Here is a 20,718-nt window from a genome sequence, read left to right as displayed (position 1 = left end):
ACAAGGATTTGCCCTCCAGGTGCAGGAAACTCTTCAGCTGCAATTTTTTTCCTGCAAGATGTAAGATTACCCAGTCAGCATTTTCTGCTTTCATGTCAGGAGCATTACAAGTATGTTGTATGCCTGGGAACACCATTCTAATTTTACAGTTTTACCTAACTTGCACTAGAATGATTGTGCAAGCCAGTATGAAGTTATTTAGCTGACATTTTTTCCCCTGCACATTCTGAATTCAGATTGCACTTAGTTAATTCTGTTTAACAGTACAGACCTAAACAAAAAAAAATCATAACTGTTTGTTTAACAACAACAACAACAACAATAATAAAGATGCTGAACCAGACTAGAATTTAGTTTGGCTGTTCATTGAGTGCTCACAGGTGAGACAAATGACAAAGACATGGGCCGAAGAGAAGCTATATAACTGCTTGACCCACAGAGAAACATGTGTATTCTCACACATTAATAGAGTGCCTGTAAATCTAAGATATCTTACATTCAAATGTCTAAATCAAAAGTTTAAATTATTTTGGCTTCCTGGCACATAATTAATTTCTGCTCTTTGGTAAAGCATGTATTACCTGGATTGAGGAATTCTTCTCTTGAAAGCATAAGCACACCTTTGACTTGACAAATGGGCATGAAGAAAGAGGTAGGGAATGGGTGTTTAAATCTTGTTAAATCATGACTGGAGGAAATTGATAAAAATAACAAGGGATATCATTACAAGTGATAAAGCTGTGGGTTGAATGTACCAAACTTTTCTATACCTCTAAAGTAATCTGAACTGAAATCAAGTGCATTATAAATATATTGCATATGACAACAGATGCCTAGGCCTGTTGATCCCCAGATATGTGCCAATCCCCAATGCCCCAGTTTATGGCAACACTGCTTACACTGCCACTTAATAATCAAGAATCTGTATACTACAAGAAAGGTTATCTTAGAACTCATTTTTATATTAATGTCTTTAGCTTTTGCTTGCTGCTATTTTGAGATAGTCTTGCAAAAACATAAGATTTTTATAATGATATCTTGGATTATGAATTACTCTTCATAAATTGTTCAAAATATATTTCTGGAAGAAATTCCTTGGAACAAGTTTCTTTTGTTTCATAATCCCAATTACTACTTCTGCATCTGTAGTCTCCCTGTCAGTGTTCAAGAGGCATTTGGACACCGCCCTTAATAACGTGCTTTAACTTTTGGTCAGCTCTTGGTCAGGCAGTTGGACTAGATGATTGTTGTAGATCCCTTGCAACCCAACTATCCTATCCTATCCTATCCTATCCTATCCTATCCTATCCTATCCTATCCTATCCTATCCTATCCTATCCTATCCTATTCCTGTTGACACTGAAATAAGAATTGATAGAATCTGTAGCTTCTATTAAACACAAAACTATTTGTTTAATATTGCACTCTACAAGCTTTACAAGGGTTTAAATTTTGGCTTGTTTTGATTTTTCCTCTTGAATATGAACTCCATTGGCTTCTCAGTACATCTGGACTACTACTTTGATATCTGAAAAAGTTAATAGCTTTCTGCTGACCAAAAGGTATCCGTTTTGGTGAGGTTCATGACTAGGAGGCTTCTCACAGCTGAGATGAAGTCTGTTACTGCTTTGCACAGAAGTGAGGGAGATTCAGACTGAAAGCCTGATCTTTTTAACTCCATTCTGTTTTAGAAAATGTTAAATAATGTTTTTATTCTGAAAAACTAGCTGCAGATCCTTCAAACGTGCTGCAAAGTAAAATTTTCATTCTGCAAACAGTTCAAATTTTTCTTTGAAATTTTGTGTCTTCTGGAGTAATCTCCTTAAGGATAAGACATGTACAAGATAATGGTGGTCAATTCAGAGCTAAACCCGATAACTCCTGGATACCTCCAAAATAAGGTAAAAATGATTTCAAGTCCTTGACTCCCCTCTTGTCTCCAGGGCAGTGAGATAAACTAATTTTCTTCATTTTGTCTTATGCAAAAGATATTCAAGCATTTCCAACAAAAATGTTTGGCAGTTCTTAAGAGTCACTCAAGCATTCTGAGGGCACGGGGGAAACAACAGCAGATGGTGAGACTTCATCAGGCATAGGAAATTGTTAAGGTCTTCCCAATCTGATGACGTGGGCAATGTTGCTCTTGTCCTGCCTTCTTATTTTTCAGCTTTTTGTAACACATTGTTTTCCCCATATCCTTTGGCTCATGCTTGGTAAGCACCTGCGAGGTTTTATGCCTCTTCTCAGTTTTTCTGCTTGTGACAGGAGGAAAGGTTCATCTCAGGGGATGTGTTGTGGTGAGTATAAGCAGTGACTACTTAAGAACACTGATGGCTTTCAGAGCTGACCTCCAGGTGGCTTTGCCAGAGAATTTGTTGTTCGGTGAGTGCCAGAACAGGGAACCAGAAGAGGCTTTTCCTGCTGCATGACTTCTAAATTGTATCTCCCATCTACCTACCGTAGATCGACTTTTTTTCAACTATTGCAGACAGTCATGTTTCACTACTCAGTAAGTCTCTAAGCCGAGAGTGAACAGTTTATCCTGGGATCATGAGTGGCATAACACTTCTGCCCTAAAAGTGGGTAAAATATGTCCTGTCATAGGAGCAATTTCCTGAAGCTGCCTACAGGACTGTCAGTGTAAAGAATGCTTCTTGTATTTGGACTGTTATGGAAAAAGCACTTGAATTTTGGCCTTGAACCAATCTGTTCTTAACTCAAATAGGCCGTGGTATTCTCTCAAAAGCACTTGAATTTTGGCCTTGAACCAATCTGTTCTTAACTCAAACAGGCCGTGGTATTCTCTCATTAGAGAATTTCATTAGCATTAATAGTTGATATGTTCTTCTGCTAGGATAACAAAATAGGACAGCCTTTATTGTAACTGGGAGCAATAGAGAGGTTTTCTTTGATGACGTGAGTGAGTAAAAATGCTGATGCAGGAGCTAATCATCATTTAGGTCAGATGCACTTTTAAAATAAACTTCCCTTTAATTATTCTTAGAAATTCTGGATTCAAAACAAAAAAATTATTTCTGAGTGGGAAGGCAAGTTTTTTGCTTTACCTTTTCAGATAATAAACTGTTTGAGTTTGTCTTTTGAAAGCAAACCCTACTTGCTGTATTTCATTGCTCTGGTTGTTTTATGAAAGGAAGATCTCTTTCTTTACTTTTGGATGATGTATTTGAATATTATTAGTTTAAAGGTAAGAAGATACTCATGTGTTTACCAAGATGGGGGGACAAAGGTTTCAAGCATTTTTTCATTCAGTGTTCTAAGCAGATGACAAGAGAGTTTCCCATGATCCTGCTGGACGTTGGGCAAGCTCTTTCTTTTTCTCTCCCCCTCTCACTCTTTCCCCATTCTAGGGAGCTTAAGGGAGCCTTCTGTTAAGGCTTAGTATCCCTTAATTTGGGCATGATCCCTTCTTCTCTCCAGGGGAGTACTGTGCAAGGAAATGTCTATGCTTCTGTTCATGCTGCATTCAGTAGCTGAACTCCTTACAACTCCTGCAGGTTGTTAATGCTATGAGACATTAGCCCATTCTCATAGGAATTTTCTGTATGCATACATTAAATAAATTAGATCAGGTAGATAGGATGTTAGTACTGTTTTAAGACTAACAATGCTGGTTAAGAATTTGATATTATATTAGCTTTTGCTCTGGAAAAATTAAATACCTATGACTACAACTGCCTGGTTTTACAGAATGTTGGATCTGGAAGGGTTGATGCCTATGGAGAGCAAAGTTCCCTGCATATGTAGTCCTTGGTTGACCTGTTAATGTCTGGCTGGATAAAACATCAGTACAGCTACAGTTTAGAAAAAACTTCCCTAAATCTATATGTAGACAATTTTTTTTCTTCTTTTAAATGGAAAAAAAATCTAATAGTAGAAAGGAACTAATTAGTAGCAATGCAGCAAGAACTAACAGCATCTTCTCCATTTTTTTTAGGAAGAACAGATGGGCATATATGCATTGTACAGCAAGAACAAGCCACATGGTTCTTTGCTAACCAGCCATGGAAATGCTGTCTTTAAAGTAATTACTGTCTAGTTCCTCACTTCATGTAAATTGTGCGAACATTACTTGTTGATTTTATAGTTGTTTAGGGAACATAGCTTAGCAGCACTTACCCATTTCTGCTACTTCTGCAGAATAAGCAATGGAATCTGGGTGATAAGTTGGATTTGGCCCCCTATTGGTTGAAGCCCATTCAAAGAATGAGCAAGTATGCACTTCTACTGGAGGATACGATCAAGGAGAGCACGAAAGCCCAGAAGCAGGAACTCAGTGATCTGAGGGCTGCCAAGGAAATGGTGAAATTCCAACTACACCATGGAAATGTCCTGCTCGCTATGGATGTTATTCAAGGACGTGATGTAAGCATTTTTGCACTGTTACTTTGCTAGTCACTCAACTTTCCTGCCATGGTTTTTCTTCAAGATAGCATGTCACCAAAAGAGATGAAAAGGAGTGCTTTAACACCTATGATTTGTCCTGCTCTGGAATTGCATGTGAGCGTGATGAACAGATACCTGAAGCTTTCAGTTATCTGACAGAACTGAAAGCTGTTCTAGCAGATTCACATAGTGCTGTTTTAATCAGCAGTGCAAAAGCAGCTGTGCATTCAGAGCAACATTTTCTCAGAATGCCATGCCACGCCACGCTTCCCTGTAGCTTAGTTTACTTTCAGCTCTGGAGTAGACATATTCTCCCCTCTTCCTTCCTTACACATGGTGAAATCATTGCAGCCTTCTCTTATCTGTCAGAACTTTGTAATTTTCTCTCAGCAGGTTAATTTGAAAGAGCAAGGGCAACTGCAACGTCAGGATGAGTTTATTGTTTGCTGTGGAAGGAAGAAGTATTTGAGGCATGTCTTCCTCTTTGAAGATTTTATCATTTAGCAAAAAAAAAGAAAGATTAATGGGGGATATGACATCTATATGTACAAACAGCCATTCAGGGTAAATTAAAACCTATTGGCCTGTTAGTAAAATTATATTATGCATGTTTAAATAGCTGTAGACGTATCATTTGAGTCATAGACGGAGTTCTCCTTGCACCGCTAGCTGGTGTGTCTTCAACAGGTAGAAGATGAAGAGTGAATCAACTACTACATCTTGGGTTATAGACTCAGTTTAACTGAATTAACTTCAATCCTCTGATCATTAGAGGATGTATGCTATCTTCTAGCAGCAACACTGCTGTGTCCCTGCACTTTTTAGAAGGAAATCATACAAGTAAGACCCAAACTACTGACTTGCGAAAACAAGTCTCCAGCTGGAAGCACGTGCAGGTTCATAACCAAGAAATCAAGATGCAGGCCTCTCTCAGTCAAGATGTATGACATTAAGAAATTAGTTTGCTCTGTTTGTAGTAAACAACAAATTGTTTTGTATCTTTCAGACAGCCGAAAGTGGCATGACAAATAATGTTGGAGATACGGGTCTGTGGTATGAAAATTGGTTTTGAAGGAGAAAATCACCCCAGGACACATACATTCTTCAAGTAAACTCAGCAGAAATTAAAATTACGTGGACTAATATCATAGGAAAGATTCTTTGGACACAGGCTCTGAGTAATCAAGATATGCAGGCCGTAAAGGTGTTTCAGTTGATCATTTCTTGTTCTGGGCAGGCAGACTGACCCCTCAGAGGGAAATATATTTTTATGCATCTGGAGCCAACAGAAATCTCCAGGTTAAGCATGACACACTTGAAAATAGCAAGTGTGTGAAGTAGAAGCTTAGTATTTCCACACCTAGGAGTGATGCCTATTAAAGAATTTAGTTGCATGTGCCTCATATGCAAGCTGCAGGACTGTAAATTGATATGCTATCTTTTATTTGGTCTATGTTGTCTGATGAAGATTTATTTTGGAGAGAAAATACATGGGCTGGCAAAAGTCAGGGAAGTACCTGAAATTCAGTCACATGTGAGGGCTTGTTCTTTCCTGGTATCGATGATCTCAGATACAAAATGGAGAGGCTTCATCCTGTTACCTGAAAGACAGAGATATTAAATATCAGTTCTGAGAGTGAGATTAGACAAGATAACCATGCTGGTTTAGCACTTCCTTCTCTAGAATGGAAAAGGGAGACTCAGTTGCCTGCTATATAGCTTCTCATTCACTCTCCTGTCACCCTCCATGCTTTAGTATTGCTGCTTACCTGACCCTCAGTAAACCAGTACTTCAACACACAAATTTTTCTGCTGGCTTAGGTGTGTTGTGAGATGTCACCATGATTTTAGAAATAAACAGCCTCTTATTTTATTCATTTTCACTGTATAGCCTCGGTAATCCTGTCTGTTCTGCAGTCAGGCATACCGTCTCTTCGAAAAAAGGCAAAATCAAACTTTAAATATTCAGTCTTTCCTCTTCTCTTCCCTCAAATACAAAAGCCTTAAACATGGAAATGGGAAACAAAATGTTTCTTGAGTTTTGAGCCTTCTCTGTAAGCAATAACACAGTGTACAACTTCATTCCTTTCCAGAAATAAACCATTAATTAGCAGTTCAGTGTTTCGCTTAGGAAAAGAAGAATATTTAAGAAGTGATCTGAAGGTGATGAAACCTGTTGGACAAATAATTCTTGAAAATAGTCAAGGGCAATATTTAGCTGGTATTAGTTGTCTCACCTTATTATCACAGTATCTCTTAATAAATATTACACATCAAGCAGAGTTTCATGATCCTTGCTCTCTAGGCAGATTGTTCTGTAGGGTTTTTTAATTTATGATTATTTTAAGGATGATCACTTAGAAACATCTGTAGAATCCTAGGATTCTTTGTAGAGTCTTTGTAGGATTCTTTGTAGAATCCTTAACAGACGACTCCTTTAAGTTCCCTGGAAAAGGGGGTGTAGAAAGGGAAAGTGTAGAATCCTACAAAGTTTTCTAAGTGATCATAAAAATTTTGCATCATACTTTAGCCGATTAATTTTTGTTAGCCTGTGTCCTGTCGTTTAAAACTGAAAGTCACTATGAATTATAACTTGCCTATGCCACATTTTTAAAATAATCACGTCTGTTTTCACCACTAGAGGTCGTCACGGCTGTAGCTGAGTGGTTTGCAACTTGTTTTCTAATCTGTCAATAAAGCAGAGCAAAGAAATTTTTGTGCATGCTGATTGAAACCAAAGCAATAACTATATACCTTTTGGTGACCTGTGTTACAGTACCCATGTACAGCGAAGGTGACCATAAAATTAATGCTGAAAAATATTTTTGAGATTCCTTAAGGTTATTTTGAATATAAGATTTATTTTTAAATTTAACCTTTTTTTTTAACTGGGCCCCACTAAAAAATGTTTGCCAAATGCTGCAAGTTCAAGAATGGAATCTCACAAATATACCATTTACTTAGATAAGAATTTTCTGTACCTTGTTTCCTTCTGAAGGGTATAACACAAAACATAAATTGAAGGAGCAGAAGGAAGAGAGAAGACAGGTGCAAGAAGATTCACTAGTCAGTACAACAACATCTAAAAATAACGAAATCATAGCAGTCTCTGTTTTATTTTTCCATTTCTCTTTGCTGTTCTGCTGGCAGCTAACTTTAAAAGTCTTTGTTCACAGGAGAAAAAATGTCAGTGACAAAACAAAAACAAACTTGAAACCAAAATGAAAGAAGTAAATATATTCAAAGAGCTATTGTAGAGATATGTTGCTAATGCTGGTGCTTTTCTTTTCTTCCCTCTGTCCTGTGAAAATTTTTAGCTACAGGACAAATCAGGTAGATCCTTCTAAGTTCTGATAATATGGGGGTACTTCCTTAGAGCCTTGTTGAATCTAGTACTGTTCTTCTCTAGGTCTCCACCACCTAACAGTGGATATACATGCTGAATGAATGTGCTTGGCATTTTTTCTGTCATTTAAAAAAAAATGCTGTTGCTGTTGGACTTGCCAGTCCTACAGCTTTTCACTGGTCCTGCGCATTTGATTGTGCCACATCTTAACTGGCTCTACCATCACAAGAAAGTTCCTTTGTTCTTTATTTGCAGAAGGGATTTCAGGAAAGTTTGCACTTATCTTTCCAGGCAGGAAGCTGGACAAATAAACACCAGCCTGTCTTTTCTGCTTTATTGGCAGCATCAAAATATCTTTGACGTATGGTTGAGAGGTTTGTTAATGTGCATGTCCCTCAGTTTTCAACAGAAGACCACATCACTACTTCTCAGTAGCAGTTTTAGTACAAATACAAAGTGTAAGTCCCTACAGTATAAGTCTAACTCCTGGGTATTACTTTTGATCAGATGAAGGTGATGATTTCTGCGTTGGAATTCAAATTAGCTGACCAGAGGAAAGTAATGTATTGAACACTGACAACGCTATAATGGGAAAAATCATCACATTGTTTGCCTTTGAAAGAAATCTTTACCTTGCTACGAGGTGACAGAGCAAGTCTGTAGAATAACTGAAGTAATTGGGAGAGTCTCAGTTGTGATGGTGACAGTACAGGCCAAAGGAGTGCAAAGAGGGGAGAGACACATCTTGAAATCTCTTTTATATTTCTAAAGAAAATAACAGTGAAAGCACCAAGGTTCAGAAAGAACTCGCTTTTGTTATTTTGCACTTAATCATTTCTGGTAGGAATTCAGTCAGTAATTACCTATAGGAAATATCTGCTAGTTTAAGATGTTTTATTTCTGCAGTAAACCTTCAAAGAGCTCCCTAAACTGTATTTGTGTACAATGTCCATTTTAGAACTTTGAATGCAAGAGGTGATATAAATGGGAATAGACAATAAGCCTTTAATGGATATCAAACCCAGTGAAGCAGCTATAGGCAATCAAGCTGTTGACTACATCATGAAGGGAAGAGGTATGATATATTACCCCTGCTGTACAGCCTCTCTTCTTCCCTGCATCTGGGTCCAGTTGGAAGACAGCTTTCAATAATTGCTTCATACCCTTTCTTCCTTTTTCAAGAAAGTTGAGAATAGATTGTATCACTGCATTTATTTCTTTGTCAAATGAGCTTCAGATAGTCCTAGCACTGAATATATTTTATCACAATTTTCTAAAAGTGGATTGTGTAGTAGATGATACTTAGTCAAATGTAAATTCTCAGTGTTGTTCCTGATCTTGTTTTCAAGATAATGTTTCCCCTTTTATTTCCATTATGACCCCAAAGTCTTTTTCGTACAGAGTAAATATCTCAAGCATCAATAGCAATGTCTGTCTTTGACCATTCCACACCACTAAGGAGACCGCATTTTACTATCATTAGGAGTAGCACATCTTCCTCAAGCAACCAGACATCATCATCCATTCTAAGTTCATTGAACCTTGAGTTTATTGATGTCTGCTCCAGACCACCACGTTCAGGGTTCTTAGGACTACCCTTCTTCCACTGGTCGTATAATATTAGCACCTGCACTGAGGAAATGAACCTGAGCAAGAAACAGGAGGTCAGCCTTTACTGAGTAAGTAGATTTCAGCACTGGCCAAAGAGAATATTCTTCACATGGCCAGTGGTTCAGATTGTTAAGGGGCACTTTTGAATATCATGAGCTGTGATTTCTGACTTAAAGTTGTATCATTATTCAAATGAACTATATCATGTATTAGTAGCAACTCCCAATGCACTCTTAATGCATCAGTGTTGCTCACATATGGGCAGATGCTTGTGTCACTACGGAGGCACTGTGTTTCTCCTTCCTTCAAGAACCACATTCTTCCTATTTTTGGCTTTAGCAGTACATAGAATTGTCTTTCATGTTATTAACATTGTCTTTCATGTTATTAACATTCAGCTACATCATCTTTGGAGGTCTATGTTCTAGTTTGGGCTTTTGGAAACCAGGTGTTTACTGTCTTCTGTTGTGTTGTTGGAATTCATGCTGGTTTACCATGCATTTCACTTTTGTGGGTTTTTATTCCTGTTCATACTCTCAGAGAGTCTGGAGTCATCTCAGTGCACTTCGGGTGAAAGAGTGAGTAGTTTTAGTATTTCTGCCCATTCTGAGTTGTCACAGCATACTACATTTATCTTCAAATTATTTTGTTGGCCCTCTTCTACCATGCTGTGCTGCTTTTTTCTGGGAATGGTGATACACATCTTTCAGTAAGACTTCTCATGACAGAAGTCCAAGCCCAATTTGAGGATGGCAGAGTCTGGCCTTATAGGTTTAGTTTAAGTGATTGAGCTAGCATTACGGGAATAAATCATATCAATAGTGATTGTAATTCAGCAGAGCTTTTGAGATAGATAACATCTTCTGGCTGAAATGGAATTGTTTGCTAGCAGCGTGCTCTGTTCTTTTAGACAGACTTTTCAGATGTGAAGACTTTATGAAAGAGTATCCAGATGCAAAAGACATGAACACGTAGGAGAGTATGAACACCCAGAACATGAGTTCTGATAAAAGCCCTGAATATCAAATGGACAGTCTCTTCTGAACATCTGTTACAGGCTGTCATCAGAAAGACATCACTACAGTGTTAGTTCTCTGTTACACTGGCTCCTCCTAGAAACTGGAACTTGAGACAGGGCATTTCTGTCTGTAGAGCTACTTGTGACATTCAGATAACATTTGTATGCAAATGAGAGCAAAATGGAACGCTGTCCAATGGGATATGCACCCAAAAGAGGCAGAGACTGAATATCATTTTGTTATAAAGAGATTCTTAGTTACTCAGGCACAACAAACGCTGCAAGCTCAACATTAGATAGAAGTACCAGTAATTTTAATAATATATTGCAATGCTGATGCAAACTGAAGGTCAAGGGTTGCATGCTGCTAAATGAGTGCTAGTCAGAGCAAATAGCTCTTTAAACTTAATTCCCTTATACCTGAATTCTAAAGTAAGGTGCAGGTCTATTTAAACTATAATTAAAAACCCTGTTATCTCAACGGAGCAGCGGCATCAAGATCCCCACAGCGTTCGATCCCTTGATGTTTGCAAGATTCTGTGAGGATAAATAAAGTGTATCATGTAAGGATATTACATGACTTCTGCGTCCTGCAAGCACATGAATTACAATCAAAATTGTCATCTGACATCTAACTACAGTTGGATACAGCTGTGCATTGCCAGCACTTCTGTGTACATGTCCAGCCAGATTGAGAGAAATATAATCCTGGTAAAATCAATTTTGGAACTTCAGAATAGCTGGGTGCACTGCATTCACTGCATACATGCATATACTTGCATGTATACAAATGTGACTGGCTGAAGTTTGCAAATTCATTCAAGGAAGTAGGCAAAGTAGAAGGAAATATTACTGCTACTAAAAGTAATAGTATTTTATAAAGTGATAGAATAAGATAGATAGGAAGGCACACTTTAAACCAGATTCTTTTTATTAGTCAAATATGCAGGTAGAATAGCACTACTATTCCCAGGTGGTATTTGTTTTTTATTAGGAACATATGTAGATCAGTTTCATATGTATGGCAGAAAAGGGACTAGTGCTCTTCATTTTGGATTAGACTAAGGCTAACATGATAGCCAATATGGAGCCAAGGCCGACATACTCTATTGAACTATTCCTCTACACAGCCCATACCCAGAGACCGCTTTACTTTATCCTTCTGCATCCCAGTCATCAGCAATGACCCTTATTATCTTCACTAGCCAGCCAGCTGGGAAACCAAGAGCACTGCCTCCGAGATACTCCAACCTAAGATTGGCATACATTATCTATGATAGTTCACAACAGCCTTGCAAGTCTGGAGTGGTGTTATTACTGAGCTTGGCTTTGACTTCTATACATACCGAGGTTAACATGTTTCCTTAAAGTGCTTCTGCTTTATGGCTGACATGTTGCTATATCTCTGCTTCTCCCACTTTGTCAAAGCGGCACTTTTGTGGAAATTGGGAAATGTCCTCATCAGGAACTTTACTCTTTACCTGACCCATCTCCCTCAGGACTGCAGACTCCACCAGACATGATCACTGCAGGCCAGGCTGCCTCCAATCTTGATTTCTATGATTAGATTACTTGTGTTGGTGACCAACAGGTTCAGTAATGCATTCCCTCTGGTAGGGCTGTCTATTACCTGACTTAAGAAGTTATTCTCAACGCAGTCCTGGAGTCCCCTGGATTGCCAGTTTCTGTAGGAATTCTAAAACATTGTCACACCATTTTGTTCAACATAACTATCTGAATTCTACCTTCCTGAGAACCACAAAATCTTGTATGAAAGATGACTTTTTAACAGGTGAGAAATCTCTATAATTTTTCAGATGAATTTTGATTGCCATCTCTCTAACAACTCAAACAGAATACAGATTGTAATTGTAAAAAAAAAATTGCAGAAAAAGTTTATTTTCTGACAGCTTATTTTGGTCTTATTTTTGGAAAGAGAAATTCCACAAAAATAATTAGATCTGTCATGCCTTCCTTCACCTACATTCTCTGCAGAGAAATCTTCTCAGCATCTTCTGAATTTAGAATGAACTTTGTTCATTGTGTTGTTACATAGTTTTATATGCCTTTCTTTGCTTAATTTTCATTCCTTAAAAAATCAGTCAACTCTGTTCTTTTCCCAAAGATGCCAGAGCTGCATCTCTGTAAGCCTGAACCTCTGAATTCTGTTTTTACATGACTATACCAATAGATGTTGAATGTAAATGGTATAAACTGCAAGATCTGTGCAAAAGTAATGGATTACCTGTGTTGTCCCCTGCCCCATTTCATTTTGATCAGACCCAGGAGTGCTTCCAAAGCTGCTGATAGATGTATATATCCTGTAATGGATTATAAAAGTGAAATTCTTAATGGAACTTTCTTCCAAGTTGGATCCACTTCAGTAAGAATTAGCTTCTTCATACATTTAGGATGACAGTTCTGAGGATCTCAGTGGTAGCCTACTTCAAGTTAATTTGACAACAAACTGTTTTGTTATTAAATACTTTTATTTTTTAAAATACACTTTTTAAAGGTTAAAACCCTATTAAAATCCATTTGATGACCATTGTTGCACTGCTCTGACTAGTCTTTTTACAGTAACTGAAAAAAAGAGTTTGCTTTATTCTGTTAATTTAATATATACTGCTATACAAGCACAAAACCAATACTAACCCAGCTTGAATGCTAGAATATAGTGAACTATACTTTTGGTTAAAATTTAAGTGATTTGTCATGATTTCTTCTGCCATTAAATAAAACACTACATGTTTAATATAATAATTGTTTTGATAGCTCTGGATCACATGAAAATTAAGACTTTTTTCAAGCTGTGCTGACCCTGCCTTTCCAGATAATTCCACATCTGCTTTGCTGTGAAAAATTCATGCCACACTTCATGGATTCAATTTTTTTTCTAAGTAAACACATTAAGGAGTATTTTATCAAAAGCAAAAGAAAAATCCTAAATATTATTTAAATTACAGGGAAGGAACCTCTTTATCAGACTCTGTCATTCTGAGGAAGCTTCTTGTTTTTGCAGAGGTTTTTTGGTTGTATCTGCTTAATTTTTCCTTCAAACAGATGTGTGGCATCACTACTATAATTCAAAAACATGTAAGATGAAATAGATAGAACTTGTCAAGGTATTAAGTATTTTCTTCTGTTTTTCAACTCTGGTACATGTATAGCATATGATGATGATGGTATTACTATATTTTCTGCAATTCTTTAAATGTTGAAAACAGCAACACGTAACGGATCCCTGTATGACAAGGGAAACGTACGAATTGCTTGAAACTTTTGTAAGTCTAGTTTTATTGCCTTTCAAAATTTAAACAGCTAGTTATTAAGCTATATATACACAAATTTTTATCTGCTTACCTAGTATATTTGGACCTCTTTATGTGCTTATGTAGTACATTCGGACCAGTGGTCCAAAAGTTCCAAGGGAAACTGCTCTAATAATGTCCTAGGTTTTTATTAGAATTGAGCAACATTTTTTGAGGTAAAAAACCTGAGATAAATATTTGTAACCACTTCTATATACAGAAAAAGTTATTGCTTATTTGCTGGGGAAGGCAGTTTGACTGCTTCCTTCAACTCTTCTTCATAATTGTTTTAAAAGGACCAGTAAATTTAATACTTTTTTCCATGTTATATTTAGTATTATCACCTGCAACTTTTTCAGCTCAGCATAGTACTTTGAGATCCTGATGCATTTCTCAGAAGTTTAATCTTCCATATTGACCATTTCCAACAATAAGTGGAACATGGCATGGAACTTAAGTCAATAAATCTGACAGGACCTCTTCTGGATTTGAACAAGGGCATCACAGGACACAGTCATTTTTGCCAGGCAGGCAGATTATGTCAGAATCCTTTGTACAAATTACACTGGAGAAATGGGGGCTGCAGAACAGAGAAGGTAGAGGTCGTCTGCAGAGGGTGAAAGGTGAATGGCCTGGGGAAGAGGAGTGCAGGATGTGAGCTGGGGGTGTAGGCACTTAGAAGCTATTTAACATTATTGATTTGAAGGTTTTTCTAAATGACAGAGGAAAAAAGATAGATGTTTACAGAATTGTCTTGCACCCAAAGTTCAGTCAATAGGTAGTAGAGTAGATATACTCTACTACCCAGAAATCCCAATGGTACAACAAAAAGCCCCACAACTCAAATGTAAAGAACCACCACCGCCCCCCCAAAAAAAGCCCCCAACAAATATAAATGTTCCAAGTAATTTATTAACTTCAAGCTATGCTCATTCTCTGTTCCACTGGTTGCCCAGCAAAAGACATGAGAGGACACTGTAAGGGAGGTACCCAACGTTGCTTCCCCTGGCAGTCAAGTGCCAGGTTCAAAGAAACATCGTCTCTGCTTTTGTGACAGCTGGATGGGAGATGTTTTTCTCCTGGCCTGAAAAGATAAAAGATTTTTAATATTTTCCCATTCTGTATCACAATGAAACCATGAGTCTTCAAATCACAGGAAAGAAGAGACCATCTGCTGCTCAAAGCAAGAGAAATAGGATGCTTGCCTGGGAAGCTGTGAGAAAATTTTAACTCTGTGCTCTGTCTTGTTCAGCTTGTCTTGTACTTAACCCTCAGTCTCCTATCACCAGGTAAGTGTCCTGGTCACCAAGGCTCTAAGCTCTTCTAGATTCTTTTGCCTTTTCTACCAGAGCCACTGTATTTAACTATTCCCTGCTGATAAGAACAGCAAAATGGAGGGACATTGAGTGTAGCTCAATGCCTGTAGCACCTCAGTCATCTGTAGACTCAAAAGAGTCTACAGCTTCAGTGGTTATAGTTTTTTCCTATGCTAGTTCTGAGAAATCTTCCCCATTGAAATCAGCATATGAACCCCCAGCATATCATCTTTTGTGGAAGAAAGTGGAATACAGCTCATGTATGTGTTTAAGTTGGATCCCTGAGTGCCTTTTTGTATGGCATAGGAAAGATACAGAATTATTCTTATGTATCTGTGCTGCCCTGATCTTACTGTTCCTGCTGGGCAGTGGTCTGTACTTAGTGGAGTTAGCTTTATTACAAATATGAGGTTTTAAATTAATAAATGCTCTCTGACTAAAGAGCTCACAGTTAATTACTGCAGAATCACAGTACAGCTCCAAAATAGAACGCAGAGGATCAGCATGTGACTGTTCATTCTGCCTTCCCAGCAAGGCTTCTGTTAGCAGCAAACAGCAGCTGCAGATAAAAATAGAAGGTGATAAGCAACTAGGATCTTTAGTTAAACGCAGAAGTCAGTCTCCATGACGGCAAGGAGTCCAGAGGAACAATGAAGTCTCTCCGATTCATTAGTGCTGAAGCATTTGTGTCAAATGCAGAGTTTGCCAGGAAGAGTCTCGGCAGTGTTGCCCATAATCTTTTTCCTCTTCTTTTTAAAGCCAGCTATTTACTGGAGCAAGGGGAAGTGATTCATGACTTGGTAGAGAACTGGCCACTTGTTGACTTTAACATGGGAAAACTTTTGGGAGCTACTGTGGACTACCAGGAAGACCTGAGCCATAGAACATGCTCAGTGTGCTTGGAAAGCTGTCTGACGGGGCTGAGAGACTATGTGCTGAACCATCCTTCTCCTTATGCAAAAAGGTTGAAAGTGGTCGACCTGACGGGTATAAAAGATGTTGAAGTTCAGTTTTGTGAGTGTAAGAAGACAATGGGCAGGTGGGCCAGGACACAGCGGCTCTCTAAGCTTTGTTTAGAACTGCTGGTTTACCTGCAACAAACACAGTGCAATCCAGGTACCTTTGAAATCAGTATTGATGTGTTAATTGACTTGTTTGTTACAGAACGGAACTATGAGCTGGTGGTGCAGGCCCTGTTGAAGAAATGCTATTGTCCACTGAAGATCTGCTGTGTGGCATTCCGATCTGACAACCTGGCTTTGCAGAAATTCTTCTACATCATAAAGCTCACTGATCCCTCTCTGTTGCGCAAACTGGAAATAGTTCACAATGTTCGCTTGGAAATGGAACATTTGGAAATACTCTTCAACAGTGTCCACTTCCCTCTATTGATGTCCTTAACCTTGCCAGCACGAACATTTAATGTACGGAGGTTCACTGCTACAGATGAACAAATGCTTATTAACATTGGAGAAAAGATGGGTGAAATGATGCAGCTGACCGAGCTGAATATGCCATTTTCTGTACTCACAGGAAGAATACGGAAACTGCTCAGGTAATTTGGTCATCCTGCTTTCAGTCAGAGTGTAAAGAACAGACCTTTGTGCCACCAGCAGGCTGAGAATCTCTGAAAATAAGAGAAGTGAGTGTATCTCAGGGGGTTCATGAGAAGGGGCAGCAGGAAGCTAGGAAGAGAATTTGGGGAAGTTGGAAGCCAATGTATATCTAATACACTTAGAAGAACTGACTGTTCTTATTAGTCTTCCAGAGCTCATCTGACAAGTATGATGAGAATATACTTTTGGCTACCACATAAGAGAGGGGTCAACACAGACATTTTTTATTTGCCACATTCTTGAGCTTACATCTCAGTCAGCTTGGACTGGCCTTTGGTGCAAGACCTGAGTCATATTCCAAGTATTTTTCAAGGTCTCTAGTGAATTTTTGCCCTCTAAAAAAAAGGCAGTAAATATACTAAGATTCCACAGCTATTTTTAGGTGGGCAGGAGGATAGTAGACTTTGATTTGAGACTTTGATTTCAGTTGTTTGTTGTGTCTGTCACTCTCAAGGCAAGAGAGATCCGATGCTTTTCTGTACTGCAAATTAAGCTAATATATGAATGTTCATGATGAATTCATGGGAAAAAATGGCAATTCTCAAAAAGATAACAAGCTGCCAGTGAACAGTGTTCATATTTGAGCAGAGAGTAAGTTAACTATAGTTTTCAGGGCACCGAAAAAACCCCAAAGGCACACAAAAGCTTAATTGAGACAAATCACCTTGGTCTAAAATTCCTCTTGTACAAAGAAGACATTTAATTCAAAAGTTGTGAATGGCACACTGCTTATATTGATAGATATATATTACAAGTTTCTAACCTTGATCCAGCAGGTCAGAGGTCTGTATAGAAGTCTCACTAAGATTTAAAATGTATGAAAGGGATCTCTTGATTTTCATCTGTCAGAACTATTTTATATTCAACTAGAATGTTTGCACATAATCCCAGGTACACTTCTTCCAACCTTCTTCTTCATCAGAAAGTCTCTCAGCAACTCCAGAACAATACAACGTGTAAACCTCTTGGGCATTTAAAAACATAGTAGAAACAAAACTAGAAACGAAAGCAGATGTCTTGTTAGAATACTGATTGGCTTTCATCTTGGAATGAATCCTTCCTTAATAGAAATGATCTAAATCTCTGGAATTATAACAGCTTTCTACAAGAAGCAGCCACCAGTGCTTTTATTGTAGTAATGATCTGCTATTAATTTAGCAACTAATATACACCTGACAACATATAACTGGTTAAAAAATAGACACATAAAATGTTACCAAATTAATCCCATTAAAACAACACAGTTGTAGTCATGTAAAGTAAGAGTTAGTTCATTGGCACATGCTTCTGTTTCTGAAAAGAAGAAAAAAATAATGAATGTGGCAGATGGCTGCACTCATAATGTGGATAGTTGTATGAAATCTTGTAAATGTAGCTTTTCAGAGTTTTATGCCATAAAACTTTTTTTCTCTTTAATTCTGCAGCCCACTAAAAACTCCACTGAAGATGCTGGATGTTTCTAACTGCTCATTGAACCATGCTGATATGGCCTATTTAGCCAATAGCTTCCATGCTAATCACTTAGAAGCCCTGGACCTGAGTGGTCACAATATACCTGATCTTTACCCAGCAGTATTCTTTAAGCTTCTCAGCCATTCCTCTTCAGTGCTCAGGAGTCTTACCTTGGAGGACTGTAACATCCAAGATACTCATGTCAACATGTTGATTTTAGGTTTAAGCCCTTGTCAGAAACTACAGGAGTTTAAGTTTCTTGGAAACCCACTGTCATCCCAAGCACTTAAACACCTTTTCACATTTCTTTGTGAGTTGCCAATGCTGAAAAATGTGGAGTTCCCAGTTCCAAGGGACTGCTACCCTGTTGGCATCACCTACCCAATTGATGATGCCAATCTCTGCAGATTTGATCAGCAAAAATATGAACGTGTAACAGCAGATCTTAACCTCATTTTACTCCAAGCAAATAGGGAGGATGTGAAGGCTTCAACTCCACTCTTTGGCAGTTATGATGCAGCTGTTCAAGAGACGAACAATGAACTGGGAGCTTACTTGATCAAGTCCTTCAAAGAGACTTTAGAAAAGTTCACTACTTCTCTTAAAATGACTTAAAGGTGTAGCATAGTGGTGATGAGATGCCCCATCAAAAAGACATTAATTTAGTCTTTTCTAGAACTGCACCTTCATTGATCAGTCTTGAGTTTTCTTTATTTTCTCAGCTTAATTTAATTCTATTTGAATAGCCGCTGATCATCTGAGGTATTTTAACTATGGTATATCTAATGCATACACCTTACATAAGCACTACCTGCTCGCTAAAGAGGGGAGGACCCTTAATAGCTTATTTTACACAAAAGCACTTTGTTTCTCAGTAAAAAAACAGGTGTCTAAGCTTTGCTGATTTCTTACAGAGTTTCCTTACAGAGAGGTTTGTAGCCCTACAGAAAAGACAGGAATGCCCTTTCCTAAGTCCAGCAGGATGTCCCAAGTATTGTGAGCCTATCCTCACCTATGGCTCCCTAAACCAATTTTTGTTTTTGCCCTTGGCCTTCCAAATTCACCAGTCTCTGTTTTATCCAGTACTTTCCCAATAGTGGGGGATTAATAAGAGCTTCCATGTCCCTGTGCCTCTCTTTCTTCTGCAGAGGCAAGCATGATAAACCTCCTTTTGCATGGGGAATTAAAAAGTTTGTCTAATATATTGTGCTGGCGCTGGAGTAAAGTTCCATACTGAGGAGGCAGCAAACCAAGTAGTTGGCTGACAGCAGGACATTTCCCCCACTTCCCCAACAACATAAAGCAGCCTATGAGGATTCTGCGGAAGCTCTTGCAAAATGTATTTTACAAAGGCGTACCAGGACAGTGCTGCACAGCCATGCTTGCGATGTCCGCAGGTAAGTGCCTCAGGCTGGGCCCTTTGTTGAATCAGCTTCTTGTCCGGTAGAATGTACCCTGCTGCTTCCAGCTGTTTTAAAGAAAGTCTAGGACAGTGGTAATAGTGTAAAAAAGACTAGTGTCAAAAAACATAGGTAGAAAAATGAATCCCATGCCAGTTTCAAAAATGTGGAAAAGGGACAAGGCAGGTTGCTGAATAACTAGAAGTTCATCTGCGTAAAATACTGACCTCTTCTGCCAGGACTGTGTGTTGTTTCGCCAGAGAATCACAATCAGTCCCTGGAAGAATCACATTTATTTGGCAAGCTCCAGTGCCAGAAATGTATTTGAGTGACAGAGCAAACAGAATCTCAGACCTCCCCACACACACACTGTATTGGAACACGGGTAAAGGGGCCAACAGTGTGTCAGGATGCAGCGGTAGGGCCACGAAACAAATCTGGGAAAAGCACTGTAATGGGGGAGGGATCCCTGGGTGGTAGGCAAGTCACAGTCTACTCAGCTTCTCACTTGTAATACTGCAGCGAGACCAAAGAGAAAGTTATGTAAATCTTACCTATTGTCAGTCAATTTGAGGCCTCTACTGACAGCCTCTGTCAACTCTACCAGAGCCCAAAATGCACTAACGTAGAACTTCTAGGTGATCTGAAAGGAGAAAAAAAAGGAGAAAAAAAAAAAGAATGCTTAGGTTAATGTCCAGCACTCTGCCATTAAATATACTTCAACAATTCATGAAAACTTGATCAAACAGCATTGAAAGTGAATGTTGTAGCAAGAGTTGAGGGATTATTGTTGTATTAAAAATTGTTATTGAGATAACAAAGACAGCTTATTTGAAATAATACTGGATCTTTTCATCTGAGGGTAAGGAAGAAAATTTTTTCATTTAGGCAGTGCTGGTCTGTGAAGCTTTCTGTTTATCCACAATAAGAATATGCAAGCAGCTACTAACCTAGTTTACAGAAAACAAACAAACAAACACACACCAAACTAAAAAACTCACACACCCAAAAAAAACCAAACAACAACAAAAAATTAATGGACTGAGTACTATGCAGAACTTACAGGTTCCACAGCATGCATTTAAATGATTTTTTTATGTCGTCAGCTTATGTTCTTTCTTCTAATATATTTTATTAATTAAACACATGATGGTAAAATTGAATGTGAATGGATGTGACTTGCTTATGTTTACAGAGCCCTAAAAAAAAATAGAATTTATCTAAGTTGCCAAGCCAAACAGCTG

At 38.3% G+C, this 20,718-nt stretch overlaps 1 protein-coding gene across 1 annotated transcript; it reads left to right on the top strand.

Annotated features, from left to right (window-relative positions):
- Nucleotides 1-15,654: 15,654 nt before the first annotated feature.
- On the top strand, nt 15,655-20,121 carry LRRC14B (leucine rich repeat containing 14B). The gene is made up of 2 exons (XM_075083798.1): nt 15,655-16,561; nt 18,047-20,121. The coding sequence occupies exons 1-2, from the start codon at nt 15,657-15,659 to the stop codon at nt 18,687-18,689; spliced, it is 1,548 nt and encodes a 515-aa protein (XP_074939899.1). The 5' UTR covers nt 15,655-15,656; the 3' UTR covers nt 18,690-20,121.
- The last annotated feature ends 597 nt before the right edge of the window (nt 20,122-20,718 follow it).

This window comes from Phalacrocorax aristotelis, chromosome 2, assembly GCF_949628215.1.
Source record: "Phalacrocorax aristotelis chromosome 2, bGulAri2.1, whole genome shotgun sequence".
Lineage (NCBI taxonomy): Eukaryota > Metazoa > Chordata > Aves > Suliformes > Phalacrocoracidae > Phalacrocorax > Phalacrocorax aristotelis.
The sequence above is the reverse complement of the archived record's forward strand: the minus strand, read 5'-3'. Positions and strand labels throughout refer to the sequence as shown.

What these genes read in the sequence shown, in the direction of transcription:
- LRRC14B (XM_075083798.1), top strand. Translation starts at nt 15,657, where the DNA reads ATGAAGTCTCTCCGATTCATTAGTGCTGAAGCATTTGTGTCAAATGCA. An exon ending in AGAATACGGAAACTGCTCAG is followed by an intron (nt 16,562 to 18,046) that starts GTAATTTGGTCA and finishes TTAATTCTGCAG; the next exon opens with CCCACTAAAAACTCCACTGA.